At 41.0% G+C, this 24,761-nt stretch overlaps 2 protein-coding genes across 2 annotated transcripts; both read right to left on the minus strand.

Annotated features, from left to right (window-relative positions):
• Nucleotides 1-1,965: 1,965 nt before the first annotated feature.
• LOC145444595 (semaphorin-3C-like) lies at nucleotides 1,966-14,279 on the minus strand. The gene is made up of 9 exons (XM_080322607.1): nucleotides 14,127-14,279; nucleotides 6,407-6,508; nucleotides 5,633-5,866; nucleotides 4,542-4,656; nucleotides 4,377-4,478; nucleotides 3,907-4,059; nucleotides 3,433-3,528; nucleotides 2,892-2,967; nucleotides 1,966-2,395 (listed from the first exon to the last, which is right to left on the minus strand). Exons 1-9 carry the CDS (start codon nucleotides 14,235-14,237, stop codon nucleotides 2,113-2,115), a joined length of 1,272 nt encoding a protein of 423 aa, XP_080178733.1. The 5' UTR covers nucleotides 14,238-14,279; the 3' UTR covers nucleotides 1,966-2,112.
• Nucleotides 14,280-15,247: 968 nt separating this feature from the next.
• Nucleotides 15,248-20,382, minus strand: LOC145444147 (semaphorin-4B-like). The gene is made up of 6 exons (XM_080322068.1): nucleotides 20,137-20,382; nucleotides 17,284-17,406; nucleotides 17,043-17,224; nucleotides 16,457-16,816; nucleotides 15,453-15,626; nucleotides 15,248-15,385 (listed from the first exon to the last, which is right to left on the minus strand). The coding sequence occupies exons 1-6, from the start codon at nucleotides 20,234-20,236 to the stop codon at nucleotides 15,248-15,250; spliced, it is 1,077 nt and encodes a 358-aa protein (XP_080178194.1). The 5' UTR covers nucleotides 20,237-20,382.
• Nucleotides 20,383-24,761: the final 4,379 nt, after the last annotated feature.

Consider the following 24,761-nt stretch of genomic DNA (forward strand, 5'->3'; position numbering starts at 1 on the left):
ATATCGGCGTTGGCCATTACCGCGTCACGACGCACAAAGACATATAACGATTTAGGACAAATTACATGCGACTCCAAGAAGTGTGCCAGAAAGATCAGCAGTGTGAAAACTTTGGCCGGAAAGGAATGCCCTTACGCTGACCGAAAACTTCGTTATATACACAATATACACATAGGTTTAATTTTCCATAGACGCCTAAATGACTGGCGTCGAATGTTCCAGTCTTGGTAATCCGAACCTCAGAAGACAAATACCATCCCGCAGGGAAAAATTATATGCCAGTGAAGAAATACCAATTTGAAATCGTGTGCGTCTTTTAGTTTAGTACGTTTGGGCGACTCTATAATTTTTGATATAACAGACACGATGTCACGAAATAACATCATGTAACGAAGTCATATCAACGGGTCCGCCCACCCGATGATGTTTAATTATTATTTACGGGCCCTACAGTTACCAATACACCTCACTCACTGTACCGGTAATTCTGGTAACGTGAGCAGAGATGACAAGAAATTGATAGCAATATATATGCAATTCCCAATCATACTAACCGATTCAATCATGAATTATTGAAATTTTTCGCGCTTCGCGTGTCTAGGCGAGAATAGCTGACTCACCGAACGGACACCCAACATAGACGACAAGTAGTGTCAAAGAGCGCACAGTGAAAGGGGGGGGGGGGGTCCGGAGGCGAAGCCCCCCCCAGAAGTTCGGTTTGTCGCCCTATGGACCACCGACCTAATATACCTATCAGTAGTTTTAAAAGATCGGTTCGCCTCAATTTTCCTGCTGCAGCCCGCTGAATATATTTTAGGGTTTAAATCTCGATTGCAAAATTCAAGGTGTTGAACACTTGTGTATTGCTTAAAGAAATGGAACATGAAACTTGAAACTGGCAAAGCACTTCACAAATTTCGCAATTTGCAGCATTGTGATGGAACATGAAGTTCATTGATAGTAAGCAGTGCTGGGCACAACGAATCGAGCACTCGAATCCGAATCCAGTATTAAATCTAATGATTCGAGTCTAGCGTGAAATGATTTTTTTCTACCACTGAAATTAAACGCTCCTTGCCACCAAAAGTTAATTTAGCAACGACAATTATAGTTTCTTTCGATGACATCTGACACTGAGGTAGCCTTGAAACCCTGATTGAATGTATCGTAATGTACAACATGCAGTACGAAACTACTCGCGATAAATGGAAATGACAGCGGTATGAAGCATTGTCACGAAGTCCAACGAAATACGCATTGTTGACATAACACCCAAATCATTTGTAATGAGTAGGGCTGGGCACAATGATTCGAGTACTCGAATCTGAATCGAGTATTAATTTTAATGATTCGAGTCGAGTAGTAAAAGACGATTTTTTCGAGTACTGAAATTATTCGCTTCTCGCCACTGAAAGTTAATTTATCAATGAGAATAACAGTTTTGATACTACTTTTCATTGTTAAAGCGTTGAAACCTTGATTAGCCATATTGTAGCATGCGAAACATCTCGTACAAAGCTATGAAGGCTGCTGGACGTAGCACATTTCCGAAATCATGATTATCCAACAACATTGTCATCAAGTGGAATGAATTCGGTATGGTCGAAAAAATACCTGAGTATCATTTATGAGAAGGATAACAGGCATTATATTCTTTGTGGTGGCGTAAAAGATACATATTTGCACTTTGACGTATCGTATTATGGTATGACGTCATAATGAGTGATACTCGATAACTCGACTCGACTCGAAGCATATTACGTGATTAAGAATCGAATCACTCAAGTACTCGATTTTGCCCAGCCCTAGTAATGAGCAGTCGGACTGCCATTATATTACTTTCCGCATCTTGGTACTGTCATAATGAGTCATAATACTAGATCTGAAACCTATCATTCGATTCAATATCGAATCACTCGGGCACTCCATTTTGCCCAGCCCTATAGTGGCAAGTTACTGAAGTTCGCGTCATTGCGAGAAACTGAAAGCAATGTCGTCATTTCAGCCAGTCCAGGCCAGATTCTAGTTATTTCCACATCTAATGTTCTCGATAGCTTTTCAACCTCGTCAGCGTTGCCATCCCGACAGAGCGAGGTCCCGAAAGACAGCAGGTCACACGGAAATTCCCGCCGACCTTTCGCCGCGCAGGTCATCCGATGTCAGATATAACATGTGCTCTCTCGGTCTAACGTCGAATTGATCTCCGCTACAAACGATATCTATCTGGCGGCCCCGCAACGTTGACGACAGACGGTCCGTTTGTTTTGCCGAGCCCCGGTTTACCGGCGGCAGAGACGTGTAGGCCCTTCGTATGTCGAAGTATTGCGTTGAGACTGGCGCGGTGACGCAGGGAAGCAACGATGGTTGGATTTGGTTGGTCCTTGCGGAGCGTTTGCTGTGACCCGACGCAATACACATATTGTTATAGAACATCAAGACTTTGAGATAGAGCACTTATAGCATGTTCGTATTGAACAAGAAAAACGTATATTTCCGGATCGGTTGACACCTGACACTCAGGGGCAATCGTCAACAATTAGTAGAGAGTTGAAAAGTACATTGTTTTATTATTATTTATCAATAAAACCATGTTATGGTGCATATAACAACGTGGTCTTTTGCACCACACAATAAATTCCATCAATAACACAAGCTACATAACAATTTCAGTACACGATATTCTCATTGGGAAGTCAAATGACAGTAATTACATACGTATATAAAAGAACATTGTATATCAATAATCGTATCACCAAATAGCTTGCGGTCAATGTATACCATTTTAGGTGACACACGGCCTCTGCCGAGAGAAGTTAGTGTGTCCACAATAGTACATTGTGACTTGTGAACAATTGAGTGAACGGGCGGGGCGATCAACAAGTAGGCCTTACCTGCATTTTTCACGGCGTAATTTGAAAGCCGCCAGAGCGAGCAAAAGCAGAAAAACTAAGACGGCCGTTGTCGTTCCTGTTAAAGAGAATCACGACAGGTTCCAATCAGACGGATCATAAAACGTTCAGCTTCTCTAAATTATCTTATAATTATACCTACCCAGATTTTAAAAAATAGTTTGGAGTTAGATTACTGAATTGGCAAATACTGGGATATTGAAAGAATGGCAAATGTCTGTACACCAAGCTCGATTCGTTTCACACTATACAGGTCTCCTTAAGCGTTTTCAGGAAATAACGAAAGTAGATTCGAGTGAAAATGAGAGCGTATGAATACGTCACAAATTAGATTATAATCAGATTACTGCTGGTATTTCTCTCTAATTATCCAACTATAGAATCATGCAGTTCTCCAAGTGTGGTGCCAACAAAGTGACGATCAATCCGAAATAGCGACGGAACTCTTTCTCTGTCGTTCGTAAATTTACAGAACTTCCAGAAATCATAAGAGGCAATTGTCAGAACATTACGACACGCATACCTGCAATCGCTTTAATTTCAGAGTCGTCCGTTACTGACAAATTCGATTTTGGAGTTCGGACTGTGTGTGGCGGAAAGTCGCCTCGGCGATTGACTCCTAAAAGAGGGCAAGAAACATGTTGAATTGTCGGGATATTTATTACGTCTGACTGTGAATTACAGGGAAGGCCAATCGATTCAAATCAATGACGATACCTTTGTCGTGAATTCCTACTCAAGTAAAAGTAGAAGTAGCGAATTCCTAGTATGTAAAAAGTTAGTATTCTAGGGATAGATTAGCCTTTAGCGTAAAGAACTAAAAGCTGACAAGAAGAAGTATAAAGTTAGAACTAGTTCATGATATAGTGCGAGTAGGCAAAATTGACTTCAAGTACTTCGTTACTGACTACCTCTGTGGTTCGAGTCGTACTAGAACCATCGTTGATTCTCACTATCTCCAAGCACAAAGTAATTAACCAATGCGAGTTACACTCACGTGACGTTTCCTCGGATAATCGGTGCGACCACACCGCTACCATTGTGTTTTTGATGGAATATTCGCATTCGTAGAAGGCGGAATCGATCCCGGGCTCAAAGTTCATTATTTTTATTTGTCCGTACGTACTGAGTCTGTACTTATGAGACGGTTCTGCAAAGGAAATTGACACATGCGTTATGCAGTGCCATTCGTAACGAGACTATACACACCTGATCAGGCTTTAAACACTACATAATTCTAGTCGTAGAGGGCGAAAAAACAGTAATATGATCTAATTCGTGAAACTCATTAAATTCCCAATCTAATTATTAATGGTTTTTCTGAAAATGCGACAGGAGAATTGAATAGTTCGAAACGAACCAATCTTGCTGTATCAATTGTAATCAGATTTCCAAGGAAAGTGTATCTAAAATTCTAATTCTAATAAAATTCGTAAAAGCTAAAAAAAGTATTTGTCACCTACGTACCTGATATCACTTCCTTGGTGCCATCGTGCAGTTTCCACCATTTCGCGGTCACGGATGGGTTGCGTACTGTGTGACCCAACGTGGCATCACTTCCTTTGAATGCTGTTAATGCGACGTATATTACAGGAACTACGTCGAATTATCGCACCGCGTCGATATACTGACCTCGTGTTGGGTTCGAGACTGTTTTACTGATACTATCACAGATAGTATCTGCGTTGCCATGATAAATATCTTGCTTGGTGGTATTTCGATGACCGTTTCGAATAGAAACACATTGCTGGAAGTAAGGTGGTATAGATTAGTCGCAACCGTGATTTCATGGACAATAATAATCAGTGATACATGTGCATTTCACGGTTTGGAAATAAGTGAAGCAAATGGATTCCGTTGCAAACACATTAATCGCGACAGTTAGAGATAATGTAGGATCATCTTCGGACCCGGAATGGCATTTCGTAAATAGGATCCTGGAATCAGACCGAATAGCGATATAGGTTGCGAAGTATGAAGTTGAGTGGATGCATAAGAAATGCATGTTTATATTATAACTTGAAATTTATAGTAGGAAATAGGCCTACTTGAACGTAAATAATCCCTCGGGACATGGAGCAAATATCGAACATGCTAGTGTTAAACAGTTTCACGAAGCCTACATAACTCATCAAGAGAAAAATCGAACATGATCGTACGCAACATTACAACTATAGAGCATCGGCATTGAAACAATATCTGATAAAATCTACGATGAATCGGCGATGTGTACGCTATTCGTATATTAGCCGTATATAAAGGGACTACGCAGACTTGGACAAGTAGTGAATTTTTAGCTTTTCCAAATTATATTAGAATTAGAATTATAACCACAGTTTTTCCAAATTAGATTAGAATTAGAATTATTGCATTTGCGAAAACTCGGGCATTGAATGAAGGTCAGTTCATATCAATTCAGACATCATTCTTATGAGCATGAGAACAGCAAATGTATGTACAGCAAGCATGGCTCGTTTCGCACTATATAACTCTCATGCATCATCATCAGGAGAACCAGAAATAAGAAGTAAAATGAGCATAGCATAGAAATATTTCAAAAATTAGACTAGAGTTGAAATTAAAGCAAAAAACGTTTCACAAGATTAGTATGGAATTATATTACCGGCATCTAGCTCTAATCAGTCTGATTTAACTAGAATTATCTACTTGTCCAAAAATTGACGGGGTAGCGCATTAGTTGTGTAAACTCCATATAGCTATACCTTCGTTGAAGTGTCCCATCCGCAAAACGGGTCCCTCGACATAACACACATGCGACAGCGATCGCAATGTTCGCACGATTTCGCGTACGATTCGCAATTGGCAGTCGAAAGCTGGTACACAGCGTTACGAGTTCCCACGTAGAGATAGTCCTTACTTTGAGACAGTGTCATACTGAGGATAGCGGATGCGGATGGACGGTAGGTTGCCAATTCCAGGGTCTCTATTTCGTTATTCTGCGGTTGTGTAAAAGATGAGTTGAGAATTAAACGCGATGACATAATAAGTGTGTTGTATTATTTTATTATATTTGTGAAGACTATCATTACTTCTCTATAACAAAATGCCTCGCACAAATGTTATACCATTTCCGAACGGCTTGCGGTATCTATATTAGCGCAAATATGATTCAATCTTATCATCATCATCATCATCATCATTATCATCATTATCATCATTGGTTTATTAGCAATTTTATCAGTTCAATACACCACAAAAAATGCGATGCAAGGAAAAGACAGGAAGATGTCGAAGCGACTTGGAGTAGTCTATGGAATCAGACACCTACCTTGGCCTAGGGCCTGGGCCTAGGCGATGTAAAGAGGAAGCATGCACAGGCACACTGAATGAAAGTAAAGAAGACAGTATTGAAAAAGAAAGCGACAACAATAGAAAACAAAGCGCGTATTTGCTCGCTTAATCGGTAGACGACAATGTGTTTCTAAGCCCGCGCCAGTACGAGTGTAAAATTTAACGAATACCGTAACCAAACTTACTATTGTGACGGAAACCACTTTATGAATCCGACCGCTATCCGTTGCAACAAATAATACGTCGTGCGTCACACCGGATGCATCCGTAACTTGCTGGACTACGATCTGAACAGTTCGTTGCGAAAATACATAAGTAATAAATAAGGGTGAGTTTTTGCAGCTTTTGCAACTTTTTTTACAGCTTCAGGAAGCTTCCTGGATACTCAGAATCTATGTACTATGATGTTTCAAGCTGTTTGTAGGAATTTTATAGTGCACCTTTTTCTATTTTTAATGCAAATTTCTAATGCAAACTTTATCAAATATTGCGCAAAATGTAAAGAAGTAATTAAAAAAAGATGCTACAAACACTTTCTAGCATGGTTCCATTCCGTTTGATTTGCATTAACTAAGAGCTATATGATGGATTAGCTGCATCTCAATGTTATCTCTGACGCAATGGCTTGCACTGGGTCACCTTTTCTGGCTATTGATTTTGTTAAAATCGCGAACACCGAGTTTTTCTGCGATGCATTTGGTCAAGTTTGCAGACCTTAGAGGTTTGGAGAGTGGCATTCGACTTTTTAGTGGGAATGGGTTTAGGGTTAGAGGCTATTCTGTTCGACGCTTTGGGTAAGTCATTTTCCGAATTACGTTATTTTCTTGCTGTGAACCGGAAAACAAATGTAATTCTCGACGATCTCGTCAGATCGTCCGTGAAATGGGAAAGTAACAAATTTGACATGTCTGCCGTCAGATAGGGTTCAAAGCTAAAGAACATCAAAGTGTATACATCAGGGGCGGGCAACTTCTCCAGCCGGCGGGTCGGATATAGGAAAATTATGTACTCGGCGGGCCGGATTGCAGAATCGATGCATTATTCGCCCATTTATCCACATATACAAGGTGTAAATCGCATTTAATGAATGTATTTAACGACAGCAATGTCACTTCAAAGCCATTTCTCGTCGATAATGACGAAGACAATGCGAGTTTGAGAACAGCATTGTCATACAGGCGCCGCCATGTCTGCTTCTCTCTGATCAATCAACACACGCAGCAATCACTATTTAAGATTTCAAGGCGTTCGATAAGCCCAGCACCCCAAATGTACCAAGATATCAATTCATTAGGGCTGAATAGATGACGTGATAGCGTCGTTGTTCAACTGTGGGGCCTATTTTGTCTCGATATTGGATTCATGCATATCGCGGCTTCTACGACATTTGAAAAGTGGCCCTTACATCGTAAATGCCGATAATGCAACTCTTCCCGTTTCGACGAACTTACGCGGGAGCTCCATTCTCGCACGCTGCGCAGTGCGCATACATGTATTGTATATAATAACATACAGTCACTAAAATTTGACGTAGTAAGCAAGTAGCGGAGAATCTCGGCAGACTATAGCCGCGGGCCGCATTATCACAAAAGACGGAAAACTGTCCGCGGGCCGGACAAAATCCCTTCGCGGGCCGGATCCGGCCCGCGGGACGTATGTTGCCCACCCCTGGTATACATGATCGTGGTCGATTGAATAGCGAGTATAAAAAACGAACAAGCATATACCCTCGAAATCTCAAACTGTTAGGCCGTACTACGGAACCTTTCGAGTATCTAATACCCTAATAATTAAAACAAAATAATAAATGCATTTTTTACTATAACTTGTTCAAATTATATGCAACTTTCTCGCGGTTTTAGTGCAACAAAAACTTGCCCTAGTAATAATAACCTTTCAAACATCGCAGCCCAGAGGAGGGGCAGGAAAACTTCTTAGGTTGAGAACGACTATGATTACAAGTGTGACTGGGCAATGGGCATAGCCGAGTAGCTCATGGTAACGTCACAATAGTGTGAATGATGTGGAAAGTTCAAATATATACCCTTTACGCGACCACATAGAATCTAAGGCTAGCTCCAGATTACGTTAAAGATCATTTCATCATTTTCGACCACACCTATCTCATTGCATCTTGTTACAACTATGTGGGTTTTGATCACTTCACAGATACGTCATTTCCACTAACGTGCGTAGCTTTGTAATACATGCTTCGTATGCTACGATACGACCGATCGTGGTTTACAGCCTTCCGCAGCGGAAAACAGTACCGAAACTGTAATTCTCGTTGATATATCAACTCTTAGTGGCAAGGAGCGTATCATTTCAGTACTCGAAAAAATAACGTCTCACTAATCGACTCGAATCATTAGAATTAATACTTTTATCCGGATTCAAGAACTCGATCATAGTGCCGATTCAAAACAAAGCTTAGCTTTATGACACAAGAAACTGTACTTCGTTTGTTTTAGCACAAGATTCGATTGCATAATCAGCGATTTTAGTGAAACAATGACGATGCATGCAGTAGCAATCGACAATGAGCTCATATAAAGCCGCGTCAGCTTCATATTCGCTGTTACTTCGGTACAATTGCGTGGGTTTAGCATTCAGTTGCGGTTGTCTGCTTAAAAACCTTTTTGTTTTCAATTCCTACAGTTTTGTGGTGTACTTTAATCAAGTGCAAACACCGCTTCGGCCCTTACTGTATGACTTCGGACCAGACGCGTAGCCAGGGGGTCGAAACTCCCTGCTTTCAAAACGCAAAACCCCGTACTTTTGAAATGACCATTCTGACGCTAATTAATATTCAGTTGCAATTCAATAAGTCGTATTATCAGTGTTGCGCGCGGCCGCGGACAGTTAGCGAAAAGCGTGTTGCCAATTAGCTAGATTCGTCTGCGCACAATGTAACGCGACGTGATCTCCCGCTGAGATGATAGCGAGATTAGGTAATTGATTGCCGCGCACTCGGCAATCGTCGTTGGCCTGATTTATCGCGTCTCCAACAAGCCTAGTTCCGCTGGCTTGAAGAATCGCATCTGCAATAGGCCATGTACTCGCTATACCATCGCTGGCCTACACAATCGCATCTGCAATAGGCCTGGTACGAAAGATATCATCGCTAGCCAAAGCGTCGCGTCTCGGGCCTAGCATGCTTTGGCTCTTATCTCTCGATGGCTTGGAGACAATGCCGTTGAGAATTAACGGTTAAGGTGTATGCTGATTAGCGATAGTGATTAAAGAGTGACATCGCGAAACTGAACGACTTCGAATGTCGGCAAACACCTGCGTGCGTCGGGTGCCTTTATTTTGTGCTAGGAAACTTATGAAAATTATGGAAACTTATGAAACTTGTGAAAACTTATGAACCTTATGAAAACTTATGAAAACTTATGAAAACTTATGAAACTTATGAAACTTATGAAACTTATGAAACTTATGAAAACTTATGAAAACTTATGAAACTTATGAAGCTTATGAAACTTATAGAAACTTATGAATCTTATGGGAAATTATGAAACTTATAAAACATGAGGTAAATTAATTCAGATTCGAAGTTTATTGTGAGACCATTGCCTCGGTATTCGATACCAAATAGGGATTTTTAAATCATGATTGCAATAATGGCAATCAAGATTTACATAGACCAGTGGTTGCCAAAATCTTCAACCTCGCGGCACCCTCTGTAAATGGAAAATAGTCAGCGGCACCCTAGCATTATCGACCTTTTTTGGCTAGCAGCACACTGTAAACTACCGGAAGATTTGACAGCACCGATGTTCGATAGACACACGGAGGTGATCTCTGACGAAGCTATTTTACCTATTCGGTGACCGCGAGTAGGCTTTGCCTTCTTGTAATATACTTGAAACCATGCGGTAACTAAGCGCCAGCACGCCTAATAAGAGAATGCTGGGGACTGTTCTGATTGCAATATGAATTTATAAACTTGAACATCGACGACGCTTCATTTCTTGGTGGTAATTAGGAAGGCAATGAGGTTTTGAAAACCGCATTGTCTCACAGGCGTCAGTATGTCTGCGATCAATCAACGCATCGTACAAAACTGGATTACCCCTTCTCGGCACGCGATACGTCTGGTAAGTCGTAGTAGGTCTGGTCCGAGTTCGCGTGGATATTGGTTGTCGGCATGACAGAAATAATATTTTTACAAATAAACTTCACATCGAGACCGACGGATTATAATTTAGATCAGTGGTTCCCAAACTTTTTCGGTGTCAGGGCCAAATTTAGAATTGCAGAGCACGGTCGGGGCCGCACGAATACCGGGGCAATTAAACGGACCCAGAATGTCCTCAAAATATGATGATTGGTCGATGTGCGGTGATTCTATCTACAATCCTACATATAATTTTTAAAATCATAATCATTGGGAACGATAAGTAACAACATATTCATACGTCACATATGAGTGTATCACGACTAGGGGTGGGCAAAATCGAGTATCTGAGTGATTCGATTCTGAATCACGTAAAATGTTTCGAGTCGAGTCGAGTATTCGAGTATCACTCATTATGACGTCATAACAAAATGTAGTATGTCAAAGATCAAATAAGTACCCTTTATACCACCACAAAGAATATATAATGCCTGTTATCCATCTCATTAAAGATAGTTTGGTATTTTTTCGAATTTTTTCGACCATACGGGTTAATTGCACTTTGTGACAATGTTTTGGAATGATCATAACTTCGTAAATGTGTTATTTTCAGTAACGTTCGTATAGCTTTGTACTGTCTGGGATGCTGCGATACGGCCATTCAGGGTTTCAAAGCTTCCACAGGCGAAAATGGGATAGAAACTATAATTGTCATTTATAAATTAACTTGCAGTGGCGAGGAGTGTAGAATTTTAGTACTCGAAAAATCGACTTCTACTACTCGACTCGAATCATTGAAATTATTACTCGATTCAGATTCGAGTACTCGAATCATTATTCCCAGCCCTAATCACGACTTCGCGAGTATCTTCAATAATATCGCGAACCGAAAAGGTTGTCTTAAAGCATAGTTTAAGTTTATCTAAATACTTGAGTGGCATTGACGTCGACTATTATTTCCAAAGATACCAATTCAGCGTCAATCAGCAAACGCGACTGTGTCGCAATCTTCATATGCTAAATTGCTAACGCGTGACCCAATTTGATTGCCGCGCGGGGAACGTTCAAGATTGCGCAATGTGCACAATATCTCAGATGCGTTGATAGACGTCTCATTGTTTTGATATACTGTTCTTCACAACAGATTAAATAAAAATGCTAACTCTCCGGACGAAGCTTTAATTCTTCCACAATTACGAACAATGTTTATGTAAATTGCATAGTTAATTTAGGAGAATACCAGATAGCCTGATTCCGACATAATTGTCTACTTAAAGCGAAATGCTGGTAATCTCTAATTTATTTCTGATATTTTTCAATGCATTACAATTTTGAATCTAATCTACTTCTGGTTTTCCGGAAAATAGTACTGAACTGTATAGTCCGGAACGACCCGAGGTTGTTGTACAGACATTTGCCATTCTCGTGCTTATAACAAAGAGCTCTGACTTAATTGTTATGAACTGAATTTATCTCAATTTCCACAACTGGTCGTGAAAATTATCCGAGTTATCCAACTTCACACTGACAACGCCCACGGTTTTCACTTGGCATTCGAAATAAATTCAAGCAAAGTAAAGGTGAATGAGTCCAGTATAATTCGCGGTAATAAATTTTTTCTTTCCAGTCAGGTTTATAATATAGGATGAAGCGGGTGCGGACGGTTTCAACTAAAATTGATTGATTTTTTGGCTTGTATTCATTATATCATTGCGATTGTTGCTTTATAATGTTTTTTTTTTAATTCTCTACTAGCTACTGACGATTACCCCTGACGTGTTTCAGCCGAAAATAATCGGGTTCATTTCAATAGGAAGATATTCCTAAATGGTATATTGAACGGCTCTTCATCCAAGAGCTCTTTATCTTCATAAGTTTCCATAAGTTTCATAAGTTTCCGTAAGTCTCATAAGTTTTCTTAAGTTTCATAAGTTTTCATAAGTTTCATAAGTTTTCATAAGTTTTCATAAGTTTCATAAGTTTTCATAAGTTTCCATAATTTTCATAAGTTTCCTAGCACAAAATAAAGGCACCCTGCGTGTTATACATGGGAACAACACGCTTGAAAAAATCTCTCGATAAAAAACTTGAAATCACACCTTTCCTCATGTTTGTTTCCAATCGTGCATCATTTTCAGTCATCGCGCCCAGTAATCCGTATTATTAATGTTCCGCGCTGTCAATTAGCGACAAGCGTGTTACCAAGTAACAAGCAGCACAGCACGCGGTCTCTGCCGAGTTGGTTTGCCGTTTGTACGCGAGTGAAATTAGGTCATTGCGCACGAGCTAGCATTGCTGCATGCGCGCCATCCTCGCTAATTCATTGCGTCAAAGACAGGCCTGAACAATCGCTTGCGTAATCAGTCGCGTCTCTAAAAGACCTGTTGCGCACGACATAACCGTTGGCCTGAGCAATCGCATCTGTAATAGGCCTCGTGCGCAAGATGTCGTGTCGCTGGCCTAACCTATCGCGTCGCCGGCCTCGCAGACTTTGCTGCTATTTACTTTCATTTAGAGACAATGCCGTTAATTGCATAGAACGGTGACATCGCAAAACAGAACGACATAGTATACTGAAACACAGCTATTCGTGTACTGTAAATGCAGGGCGCGTACTATACATGGACACAGGCTTTTTCCGAGAATTTGCATGCCATTTTAAGGATGCATATTATACATGGGGGCGTACTAATACTTGAAAAACTACGGTACTTTGTCCGCCTAAAATATGTCTGGACCAGCTGTGTTATTGATCGTTTGCTATAGAATAGTGTTATTCTACGCATAATTTCAACACTTCGAAGAAACTTCTCGCGGCTCCCTTGCGAGACGTAAATGACACACTAGTGTGCCGCGGCACACCGATTGAGAACCACTGCATTAACATATAAGAGTCACAACCTTGTACACAATCATCGAAAAAATCGGGCATTTTCCCTTCAAAAATATCATCGCACTTCGTTTTGGTGAGTTTATCAGCCTCGTTGTGCAGGTGTCTGCATGTGAATTCGGATCAGCTTCAGCTGAATACACGTTTAAAGCGACTGGTATATAGTTTAGAGCAGGGCCGGCCAACCCGTGGCCCGCGAGAAGGTTTTGAGTGGCCCGCGAGGTAATTTCCGAAATTTCTCATCTCATCAAAACTGGATTGCACATATTGTGAATCTTGCAAGGACAACCAAAAATTTGATTGGTCTGGCCGCAACACTTGAGATGTGATGACTAAAATATCAGTTTCGACTCATTTACAGATCCATCAACCATTCACATATTGGTATATCTTCGTACATAACAATAAAGCAGAATAACTTGCGATAGATTTATCAGAGGTAAAAATTTTCTACAAGCTTAGCGCAATATGTTGTCACTCGATTTCCTGTTTTTAATATTGTTGCCCTTTTGTGAAAATTGAAGAACGCCTAATGTATCAGATTGAGTCGAACTATATTCACGATTACGAGACAAAGTGTCGTTCAACATATGCGACCTTGCCTTTGCGCTCACAGTAAGACCGTCGACTATGAAACCTAGGCACGAAATGATTGACGCATGTTGGTCGCAGCTTTCGATATCGATATGTCCATGCGCCGAATAGCCCAGTCCTCGCAAACTTAGCCCAGCGATATACAGCAGGCCCGCAATATAGTCAAGTGACAATATTATTGACCTATAAACTTCAAAAAATTTTCGCGCTACGCGCGGATAGTGGCCCGCGCAAAAGTTCGTCAATCGAATGTGGCCCTTTGGCTGAAAAGGTTGGCCAGCCCTGGTTTAGAGTTTACCTTGTTGAATTTCGCGCCATCTCGTACGAAAAGTGGACCGCGAGTCAGGGTATGTCTGCTTTTATTCCGGGGAGGATAGGCGGGCACAATTTCCTTCACAACCAGATTCATTTCCGAAATGAAATCCGCAATAATGTTCAGAGTCCGCTTACTGGGGTTGATATCTTCGTTTGGGCACATTCCCGGACGGAATGTATTAATCTGCAAGGGGGAGACATTATAGGGCAATGATCACCGTCGCATCAAAAGCTATACATTCATTCCAAGCGTCCGGACATCATATCATCACAATCGGACCATTCTAGCATGGCCAATGGCCATGTAGTTGAAACACTAATAAAACGTTAACAAATGGCTGTATTATCCAGCACATTTCTTACAAATGTTGAGATTTTTGTACGAAATATTATCATCAAAACATGTATGTTAAATTGTTCATGGGCCACATTATAACCATCCGACAGTGGTGTTGTGGTTTCGCTCTAGTAATCATCAGCAAGGAAGTGCCGTCATGTACGCATAATTCCGAGAAGTCAAATAATGCCCACTCAATTCTGAGTCTTTACGGAAAAATGGATTAAAAACTAATTATTCACCGCAGTGAAACCACCATAGTGAGAAACCGGTATATGCAAGTTACATGGAGAATATAATTGGTACACAAAAATATAATTCAAATATCCGTGGACGCACTCTCAATTTCGCTTTATGACTTAACAGCACCTCTGCATACGGAGAAACCTGAATCGCGATATAATAGTAATGAACCAGCTTTAATATATCTCTCGTATTCGTCATAACGCATGCAAATGCGGTATATATCGTCCTTACAGCTACACTTTAAGCAGTTTATATTACCGTGTTCAACCGGCCATAATCTTAATTTTGCTAATTTCATTGTTTGCTAATAAAGGTGTTGCTAGAGTAGAACCCTATGATCCGACATAATGTAATATATTATTGTGTAGGCTTAATATAATTGAGTATTCAAGCAAACAAAAAAACAAGGTTATGGAATTTCAAACTTTTGAATGGTCCGGTTCGCGACGCAATTTGAGTTTGACGCCCCTGGTTGAAATCTCTCGCTTGAAATCTATTTTTGCACAGCAACGTTGTCGCCGTTATAACAAGATTTTGGCATAACTCACTGTAATAGAAGGTTTGTTGCCGACAGCGCTCTGTAGCTGATTACTGTTAAATGCAGTTTGAATATCGCTCAGTCTGAACGAACAAACCGCACTCGATTGCGGTTCAGCGTCCTGAAAAATACGGACGCCATTGAAATGTCGATGCTAGTCCTATAGCATCGGTAAAGTAACAGCTAACCAGCGTCATAAAAGTGCCGTATACAAGATCACCGCTACCTTTCACCATATCGGTCACGAGATTGAAGTGGGACCTGTAGTTTTCAACATCAGTGGAACATTGTAAACGTAGTTTCAAAAGAGAGGTCCATTTCATGTTGAATGCTTCTGATCCTCCCGCATCATTTGCGCAGACCTTAAAAACGTATCAGAATGTAACGTAATGCTTAGATTGCAGGCATGACTATAGTAAAGTAAACATTTTCAAACCCGATTCTTGGACGAAATGTCGAAACCAAATCCAAATTAGTAATTCAACTTCAGGTATTCGATTAGGTATTTAGCTCTTCCTTCCAAAAGTCGTAAATTCAAATCTGAAATCTTCACACCCGTATGTTGAAATCCAAATACCGGATCGTGGTTGGGTGAAATCCTTTTCATCCAACTATTGATATATTACGTAACAAGTACAAAAAAAAAACGCAATGGCTCAAATTCTAGCCTTCAGCATCATTAGCAGACTTGTACGAACTACTATCCGAAATGCGCAACTAGAACTGGAACTAGAACTACTCGCTTTTTCAAACTAGCAACTAAAACTAGAACAAGAACGCAACTAAGAGATTCGATTCCGAAACAACATACAAATTACTGAGCTGAGCTGAGCTACGAAATATTGGATATAGAATCGGCATTTCAAATGGACGGAGTTTCGAGCTTGAAACGGGGGTATCGTGACTCATGACATGTGTCATGCCAAACGACGACAAATGTTTTTCCAGTTGTTTTACAACTACTGGTAAATGATTATTTTTAATTAGCAACTAAAGCTACTCAATTTTCGAAATTCGCTGCTTGAACTAAAGTTATACTAAAAAAAACAGTAGTTATTTGACCCTTAACTCACTATAGATTAGTAGCTTGTACAAGTTTGACTATACAAAACCGACTTGCCGACAATAGAAGGTATCGTTAACCATGAAATTAATCGTCTATACACGTTGACTTCAACGGTAATAATCTTACTTGCGTTACAGTGGCTCTTTGAACAGGAACAACCATTTCACGCGCCGTCTCCACAGAAACAGCGTACACTTTTCCCATGCCGACGGACGGTTCAGCGATGGTATCGTATGCGAAAAACGAAGCAACATAACGCGGATCGGAGCTGATATTCTGCTCGTTCGCGAGAACGGTATATCGATCAAGCGTTTGTTTCATGAGTGCCATCTCCGAGTCGACGCGGCTTCTCGTAGTCGAGAAAAACGCAGTCCCGCCGTTCGAGGACGGTACAGCCAATGAGGTAACTGAATCGTTCGGATCATAACTGCACAGCGGTAAATCGAGCATATTTTCATCATGCAGAACATATTCGCTTTTGCTGTCCTGGAAGAGTTGGGAGATGTCTTTTCAGGGGATGGTAACGACGTTCTTATGGCCCAAAGAGCATAAGAGATTCGGACTTGTACAAACTAATGGATTTTCCAAATCCGATACTAGAAATAGAATATAAGTACTTTCAAAACCAGCAGTTAGTTGACCGTCAACTAACATTGTGCCGTAATTGACTAAAGTGTGTCGATTTGCAATGAACGAAAGATACAGCACTCACTTTTCTTACAAGCAATTTGTTCTTGGGCGCCATGAAGTTGGTGCCGCAAATTAAAACGTGAGTGGCGTTCAGCTGGTGAATAACTTGAATCAAATTCCCGCATTCGGGATTTCGTCTGTTGCAAGGGTGACTTCGCTTCGACGGCCAAGACAGGGACCGAAAGACTGGTCTGCTGATATCGCCTGTTACACATTGGATAGATGATGCGGGTGTCCGGCGATAGCGAAAGCGGTATTATTACTGAGGTTCAGGCCGAATACTTTTTCTCTGGCGCCGACGAACAACGTTTGTCCGTCGTTGCTAACAAGCAATGTCTTGAAATCGGAGGTCTGTTCAGGTTCGAAGGTACGGAAGGTTTCCAAATCTGTAAGATATTGTGATATCTGCTAATAATTAGACCAAGGGAGATCAACCTTTTTGCTATTCACGGCCACATTTCGATTACGTCGATAGCATATACGGCCGCATGACAACTAACAAGTCTCGGACAGAATATTTTCAGCTTCTTCGAATTAGACTAGAATTAGATAGCTACACAGTTTTTTTCAGATTAGATTAAAATTAGAACTACTGAATTCGCGAAAAGTTGGACATTCAACCACGTTCAGTGTACGTACAATAATAGCAAATGTTTGTACAGCAAGCTTGGCTCGTTTCGCACTATACAGTTCTCTTCTGCAGCATTTCCGAAAAAAACAGAAATTAGATTAGAAATAAAATTAGAGCATAAAAACATTTCACAAATTAAATTACAATTGATGACCGGAACATCTAATTAGTCTAACAAGACAACTAGAATTATCTAGTTGCCCAAGTCCGCAACGGACAGCCGGTAAGGACTACATGAACGCCAACTATCAATGTTGAATCGACTACTGGTACTGCAGAGCCCTTTTGGTTTCTGCGCCATAGCCGGTTGCCTGTGAGATACCTTGCGCGTGACAGTTTTAGAAGCAGAACGCCCTATCTCAGAATGAGCGGCAACTTATGGCGTCGGGATTTGTGAGCATCACCATCCGTCTCCGTTATACCACGATTTTACGAGGTACCGTTTCAGATAACGTCAACTTGAAAGAATTCTACACATTTTCGTCGGCTACTAAAGCTTGCATTGATAATTGCAATGATAATTCGAAATGGCAACGGCATAGCCCATAAAGTAGGCCAGTTAATTACAAAGCGTGGAATTTAATTCACGTCAGCACTATCGGACCACAAATGATCAGTGTAGCATTTGGTTCCATACTGACAGCGATGGTGGTGACCTACAATTAATCCCAGTGATAGGTATGATGGGCTTGATCCATATATAGGTGGCGATTGAGTAGTCGATGAACAGTTGAACACCTCACAGAAGTTTGCTCAAAAGGACAATACAAATGTTCAAGGAATGGCGATGATCTTCATTTGTGATTACTGATTATGCTATTTATTCTGTATGCCGACTTGCGGACCAATCCGTGAATTCGAGATGCATTTAAGCGGCCGCCAACACCTGGTCATTGAATTACGCGTAATTATGCATTCAGTGGCCGCATGTGGCCTCAGGTTAAGCAGGTTTCATTCGTTCACAGTAGCCGCCGCCGAAACCAATTCGCGAATGCCGCCAACACCACACAGATAGATATAAATAGCTTAATGACGATTCGTAACCTGGGCTGCACATAATGACTGATTTATTCGTCAGGCATTCCAAACAGACCGGCCGTCTGATTATTTGGAGTCTATAGTGATACTGTTCGATGCCGAATAGATTCATTTGTCAGACATTCCAAGCAGACTGGCCGTCTGATTTTTCGAAGTCCTGAGTCGGTGCCAAATCTTGGAATGTTACACGAATGTTCTGCGTTCTTTTCGGATATTTATAACGTTTGTTTCTAAAACCGTACCCCGCAATCAACTAATTGTTCGTTTTCGATATCAATAGGTCACACAGGCAGTATATTTCCGACATTTAGGGCTCGGCTGCTGAACGAGAATTAGGCTTCGAGTCGAGTATCTGCGTATCACTCAAAGCATGGATGATTCGGAAAGTTTAAATAAGTACTTATTATTCGGCCACAGATAAAATGATGCCTGTTTCACACCACATAAAGATTATTTGGGTGTATTTCCACTGTAGGCTATTCATTTCACTACACCATAACAACGGCGTGGGTGGACCACGACTTCTCGGAAATGTCATTTTCCGCTCGCGTACGTAGATCAATTATGTTATATGACCAAGTAAGGCTTAACATCGTGGCGGGATAGCGTAGTGGTATAATCCACGGCTACAACACCAATTGGTTGTCGGTTAGATTCCGACCGAGGTCGGATCCAGAATTACTACCCAAGTGTTGGAAGTTTATCTAGGCCCCTCCTCGCCATCTAATCCGTGAAAGCGGTGTCTCATAAAAGCCTAGAAGTGTGCCGCGCTGCAAGTCGTCAGCAACGGAATAAAAATAAACAATACATCGGCCTGGTGCAAATGACCATGGTAGTCGACAAACACCATGAATGCAACAAACAACAACATCATCGTGTCAAGTCCTACCTACATTTCGAAATAGATACACCGTATTACGGCTGTACCTTTTATTGCTAGCCTACAATTCTAAAATTTTGCGGACGCAGCGCAAAATTTAAAAATTGTAGGCACACAATTGAACATAAGTTACATAACTGTAGCATCACCAAACATGATAATAACGTTCCATCAAAAATTCGACGGACTGCTCACAGAAAAAGCTCGATACGTAGAAACAGCCAGTTATTTGATCCGCTAAAATACGAACGCAACGCACATGCCCGATTGCCCGTGCCCGGGTTACAATTATAAACGCGTTCTAGCTTGCCAACAGGTACTTACACTCGCGATAAAACCAAACCACAACATAAATAATATTACTAGATTGTACTATACTATACGTTACCTGTACCATTGCATCCCTTCCGTGAAAGCTTACAAACTCTGAGAACAGAGCCTGAACCCCAACCTCATCCTATTGCTATCACCCCACTCAAGATTGAGAACCATACATCACCGGTATAGATATGTTTATATAAACTACTCTATATTCTATAGTCAATATGAAAACACATGAGTACATACCTGAAGTTGTTGGCGATGCAAAGGAATGTGACTCCAGCAAGCCCAAACATTGCCAACAACAGCTCATTAATCCCAATACGCAAAGCAACCTTGCGGTCATCTTGCCGTCTCAGCTGATGTGCAGAGTATACTTACTACTGTTCTATAGCAATCAACTGCGCAATAAGGTAAATATACCGGAGTGCGATGGCTTGATTGCAGCACTTCAATTAATCCCCTGATTGAATGACAGCGAGCAGCTCAATATGTACAGTGTACAATTGTACATATTGAGCTGCTCGCTGTCATTCAATCAGGGGACTACGTATACGTTAATAGGTATCCTAATGTGAAATGATGTAGTTATATTCGCATTGGTTATAACAACTCAGAGCATGAGCCTACGAAGGACGAAGAACTATTTAACCACTTACACCTAGTATCACCTTTCGTGACCTCAACACACAGTACAAATCACAATGCTACCTCAAAAATCATCCACCATACGCCGCAGTGACGAAATAGGAACTTGGTTTTGCTCAGGAAATACAGGATGGAAATAATTGTCGTCTCGGTGTGCGACAGGTTGTTTATAGCCTCTTGCGAGAAAACGGCGGTAATGAAATGGACTTTATTGAATCGAAATAATTCCGTTATCTATTTCCTGCGTGCTGGTGCTGTACTCCATACGACATTTTGTCCTTAACCGTTGAGGAGGTGGAAGTGCTGCAACGAAACAGTCGTGAACTTTCAATGAGATCTCCTAAATTTGAAGTCCAACTGTTATCTCGCATTAGGGAGTTAGGAAACACTTGATCCAAACAGGTCAGCAGGTCCTCGCGTCGCGTCATCGGTAGCTGACTGATTACTCGCGGCTAGTGTCATATGATTGTTTATTGTCCTTTAAGTACTCGTCTTTTTACGAAGAAATCAATTATATATGCATAGGCTACCAAATCTAAATGATGACGATTACGATTAAAACTAACTAAGATAAATAGGTGCGATTTGAATTAACTTCATTATAAATCAACAATTATTTATTAGCGATCATCAACTTTTAAAATCTGTGTTTTCGGTAGAACGGATATAGCAGAGGTCTCAAACTCAATGCCAATTTCCTACGGTTTGATGGCGCCGCAGACCGCTGCACCAATAATAGGGGGATTCAATGTATTTTCAAGAAGGCCTTATTTGACGGGACCTTGCAGACTGACATTCCACACACATCCTAAAAATGTGATATACAATTGTGAATTCACGCTGCCACCGAAAAAATAACATTTTTAGATATTTGAATAAAATTGTTGCTGTACTTGACATAGTTTGTCCAAATAATTAGTTGTAGACACCACGCGAGAGCACAAATGCATCAGGATAGTAAAAGCTGTCGCGTTATAATTTTGCTGCCAGCGGACATTTGACGTGCCGCAATTATAGGTAGAATTTTACAATTTTACAATGATTGATCTGATATCAGAGCATTGGAGCAGTACAGCCTAATCCGTATTTAGAGTATACTCCTTATCAACACCGTAACTGCCGCACCCCAAATCCCCCAATTGGGGAGGGGCGAGCTCGAAGGGGGCCCAAAATTATTTCGTGAATTAGCATAAATCATAGAGTATTTTTTTAATATGGAATATGGAATCTCGGTCCATTTTTTGAAATAAATCCTGCGTGATGAGAGCTTTTCTGCATAGAATAATTAAGCAATTGAACAGAAAATCCTGCGTGACGTTGCCACCAAATATTTATGCAATTTTTTTCCAAATTTTTTGGCGCTTCGCGCGAATTCAGGTTTCCATTTTTCTATATTATTGGGTATTGGGCCATTACCGCGCCACGACCCACCATGACATACAATCAAGTTTTAGGCCATATAACATGCGACTCCAAGAAGTGTGCCAGAACGATCGGCAGCGAGAAAAGCTTGGCCGAAAAGGTCTATGCCCTTATGCAGACCGAAGACTTCGTTATATAGGCTATACAAAATACATATAGGTTTAATTGTCCATAGGCGCCTAAATGACTGGCGCTGAATGTTCCTGTCTTTGCAATCTGAACCTCACAAGACAAATACCATCCCGCCGGGAAAAATTATATGCCAGTGAACAAATACCAATTTGAAATCGTGTGCGTCTCTTATTTTAGAAGCCTACGTTTGGGCGATTCTATATTTTTTGATATAGACTGGAAGTCACGAAATAACACCATGTAACGAAGTCATATAAACGGGTCCGCCCACCCGAAGATGTTTAATCATCATTTATGGGCCCTCCCATTTTCAAGACACTTCACTCAGCTCTACCGGTAAATCTAATTACGTGCGTAGAGAGGACAATAAATTGATAGCATAATAAATATGCAATCGCCGATCTGATTGACCGATTTTATCATAAATTATCGAAAATTTTCGCGCATCGCGTTGGCTCACAATACAGTACAGATAATTTTGTGACTAACGCGAACAACGTGATTGGGGGGGGGGTCGTTTTATCACCTTATGAGAACCCAAGACCCACGTTTTTGGGGGCCTGACGAGGTGCTGTTTCATTCCTGCCAACGGGTATACGGCCGAAGATGATTAATTATTGAGTGGTCCTACCTTTTCAAACACACCTCACTCAGCTCTACCGGCAAATCTGATTACGTCAGCAGAGAGAAGATAAATATTGATAAAAATATATGCAATTCCCGATCATACTGACCGATGAAATCGTGAATTCTAGAAATTTTGCGCGCTTCGCGCGCTTAGGCGACAAAAGCTGATTCACTAAACAAACTCCCAATGAATATAATGAATAGCGGTAAACAGTGTATCGCCTGAGGGGGGTCTGGGGGGCCAAGCCCCTCAGTAGTTCGGTCTATAACCCTATGGGGGGCCCAAGACCAAAGTTGTGGGAGGCTGAAGAAGTGCTGTTACGGACCTGCTCCTTATAACCAGGCTATTTATCATGTCATTACCGAAGTCAAATTAAATCAGCGTTAGAGTTACCTCCGAATATTTTAACAGATCCATAACAACTTGAATATAATGTGTGCCATTGCAATAGTAATGTCCAATGTGTTACAGCTGTAAAGCGTAGGCTACGACTAGTTTATACTCGATAGTAGCATTGATAGACATACCCAAGATGACACAGGATGTAACCAACTATACATCAAGAGGGCAACACAAAAGCCAATGGTTGCTATACCGACCTGATTCGATATCTAAATAAGTTACGAAACACAAGCTACGACCTTTTGATATTTTACTATTTTCCATACCAGTTTGATAGTTCGTTGCGTCCGCGGTTGTACCAAGTCGCGGCGTTCCGCGTCACAAAAGTCCTTCTCTGGTTGTATCTTTTGACGCGACTCAAGTCGAGTCATTTTTATTTTATCACTAGTTGAGTCCGCGACCAATTCCAAATCAAAATTTTCAGTACGAATCATCAACGGGTCATGTTTAAACCATCATAAACAAATAATGTCACGTACAATAGGTAATCTTCCACTGCGTCGTAACTTATGAAAGTGATGTAGGCTAATAATGCAGTTTGATGAGTGGTATCTGGCTTATGGAGTAGTTTTATAGCAAATTTTAAGTTCTCAAATTAAAAAAATTGTAGCTAAATATTGTCGAAATACTTCGAAATCCAAAATGCCGTCGCGGGCCTCGTGTTTGAGACCTCTGGGATATAGTCTGACATCAAGCCACTAACTCGTAATTCGGTTTTGCAGGGTTCGAGTTTTAGAGTAAGACACTAATATGAGATTCCAGCAGGGCCGCACACAATTATACCATACATGCACAACATAAATAAGCGTGAAGTAAGCAGACTTAAGGACCATGAGTTTGGTGGTAACCACGCTGAACCATATCCCATATAAAATCGTTGTCGAGGACAAATAAAATTAAAGCAATAAGATATAATGCTGGTGAATTGATTAGACATATAATATAATAAGTGTATTAGTCGATCATCAGTTATAATAAATCATAATGTACAACATGGGATGTTGAACGCATGTATGTTTGCTCATTGCGTTGCAGGGAAAGTGAATTTTGCGCGTAATGCAACATTTACTGAACTCTAGAGCAGAAACATTCTGCGGTGAATGGGGTGACCAACATCGTCGGTCATGTATAGGCCCAAATATCGAAAACATGATATCCTAATCCAGTGGTTCTTAACAAGGCTTGAAGCCAATAAGACACATACTGAACTCAGGTTTCCCTAGGCTCCTCCTCGCCACCTCATCCGCGTCAGCGGTGTCTTACAAAAGCCTAGAGGTGGTCCGTGCTATAAGTCGGCAGTTACGGAAAATAAGAAGAATATCGGCCTGGTGTAAATGACCATAGTAGTCGACAAACACCATGAATACCCCAAAACAAACAAACAAGGCTTGAAGCCAATAAGACACATACTGAACTGAGAAATATGGTTCGTGATATGTTGTCTGTCATGGCCATCATTAGATGCGGTAGGCGCATTGCGACTGTCTGGTATAGAATGTCGTGTGCATAGTGGCGTGCCAAGAGAAGTTGGGGTTCGAGAACGTGTCCGCCCTCAAGATTACCGGACTACGACATGACCTATATCCATCTCGCCTTCCGTGACATGCCACCCCATTTTTTCGATTCCTACTTTCGTATG

This window comes from Botryllus schlosseri, chromosome 8, assembly GCF_051294905.1.
Source record: "Botryllus schlosseri isolate E-star chromosome 8, Bs_hap1, whole genome shotgun sequence".
NCBI classification, from domain to species: domain Eukaryota; kingdom Metazoa; phylum Chordata; class Ascidiacea; order Stolidobranchia; family Styelidae; genus Botryllus; species Botryllus schlosseri.

Excerpts from the sequence above, each read along its gene's own strand:
- LOC145444595 (XM_080322607.1), bottom strand. The coding sequence starts at position 14,237 with ATGAATCTGGTTGTGAAGGAAATTGTGCCCGCCTATCCTCCCCGGAAT. Across the intron at positions 6,509-14,126 it reads ATGGCGCGAAATTCAACAAG|ATCGTAGTCCAGCAAGTTAC; the intron begins GTAAACTCTAAA and ends CGAACTGTTCAG. Across the intron at positions 4,657-5,632 it reads GATGGGACACTTCAACGAAG|CAATGTGTTTCTATTCGAAA; the intron begins GTATAGCTATAT and ends CCTTACTTCCAG.
- LOC145444147 (XM_080322068.1), bottom strand. The coding sequence starts at position 20,236 with ATGACCGCAAGGTTGCTTTGCGTATTGGGATTAATGAGCTGTTGTTGG. Across the intron at positions 17,225-17,283 it reads AGTATTCGGCCTGAACCTCA|GCGATATCAGCAGACCAGTC; the intron begins GTAATAATACCG and ends AATGTGTAACAG. Across the intron at positions 15,386-15,452 it reads ACGGCACTTTTATGACGCTG|GACGCTGAACCGCAATCGAG; the intron begins GTTAGCTGTTAC and ends CGTATTTTTCAG.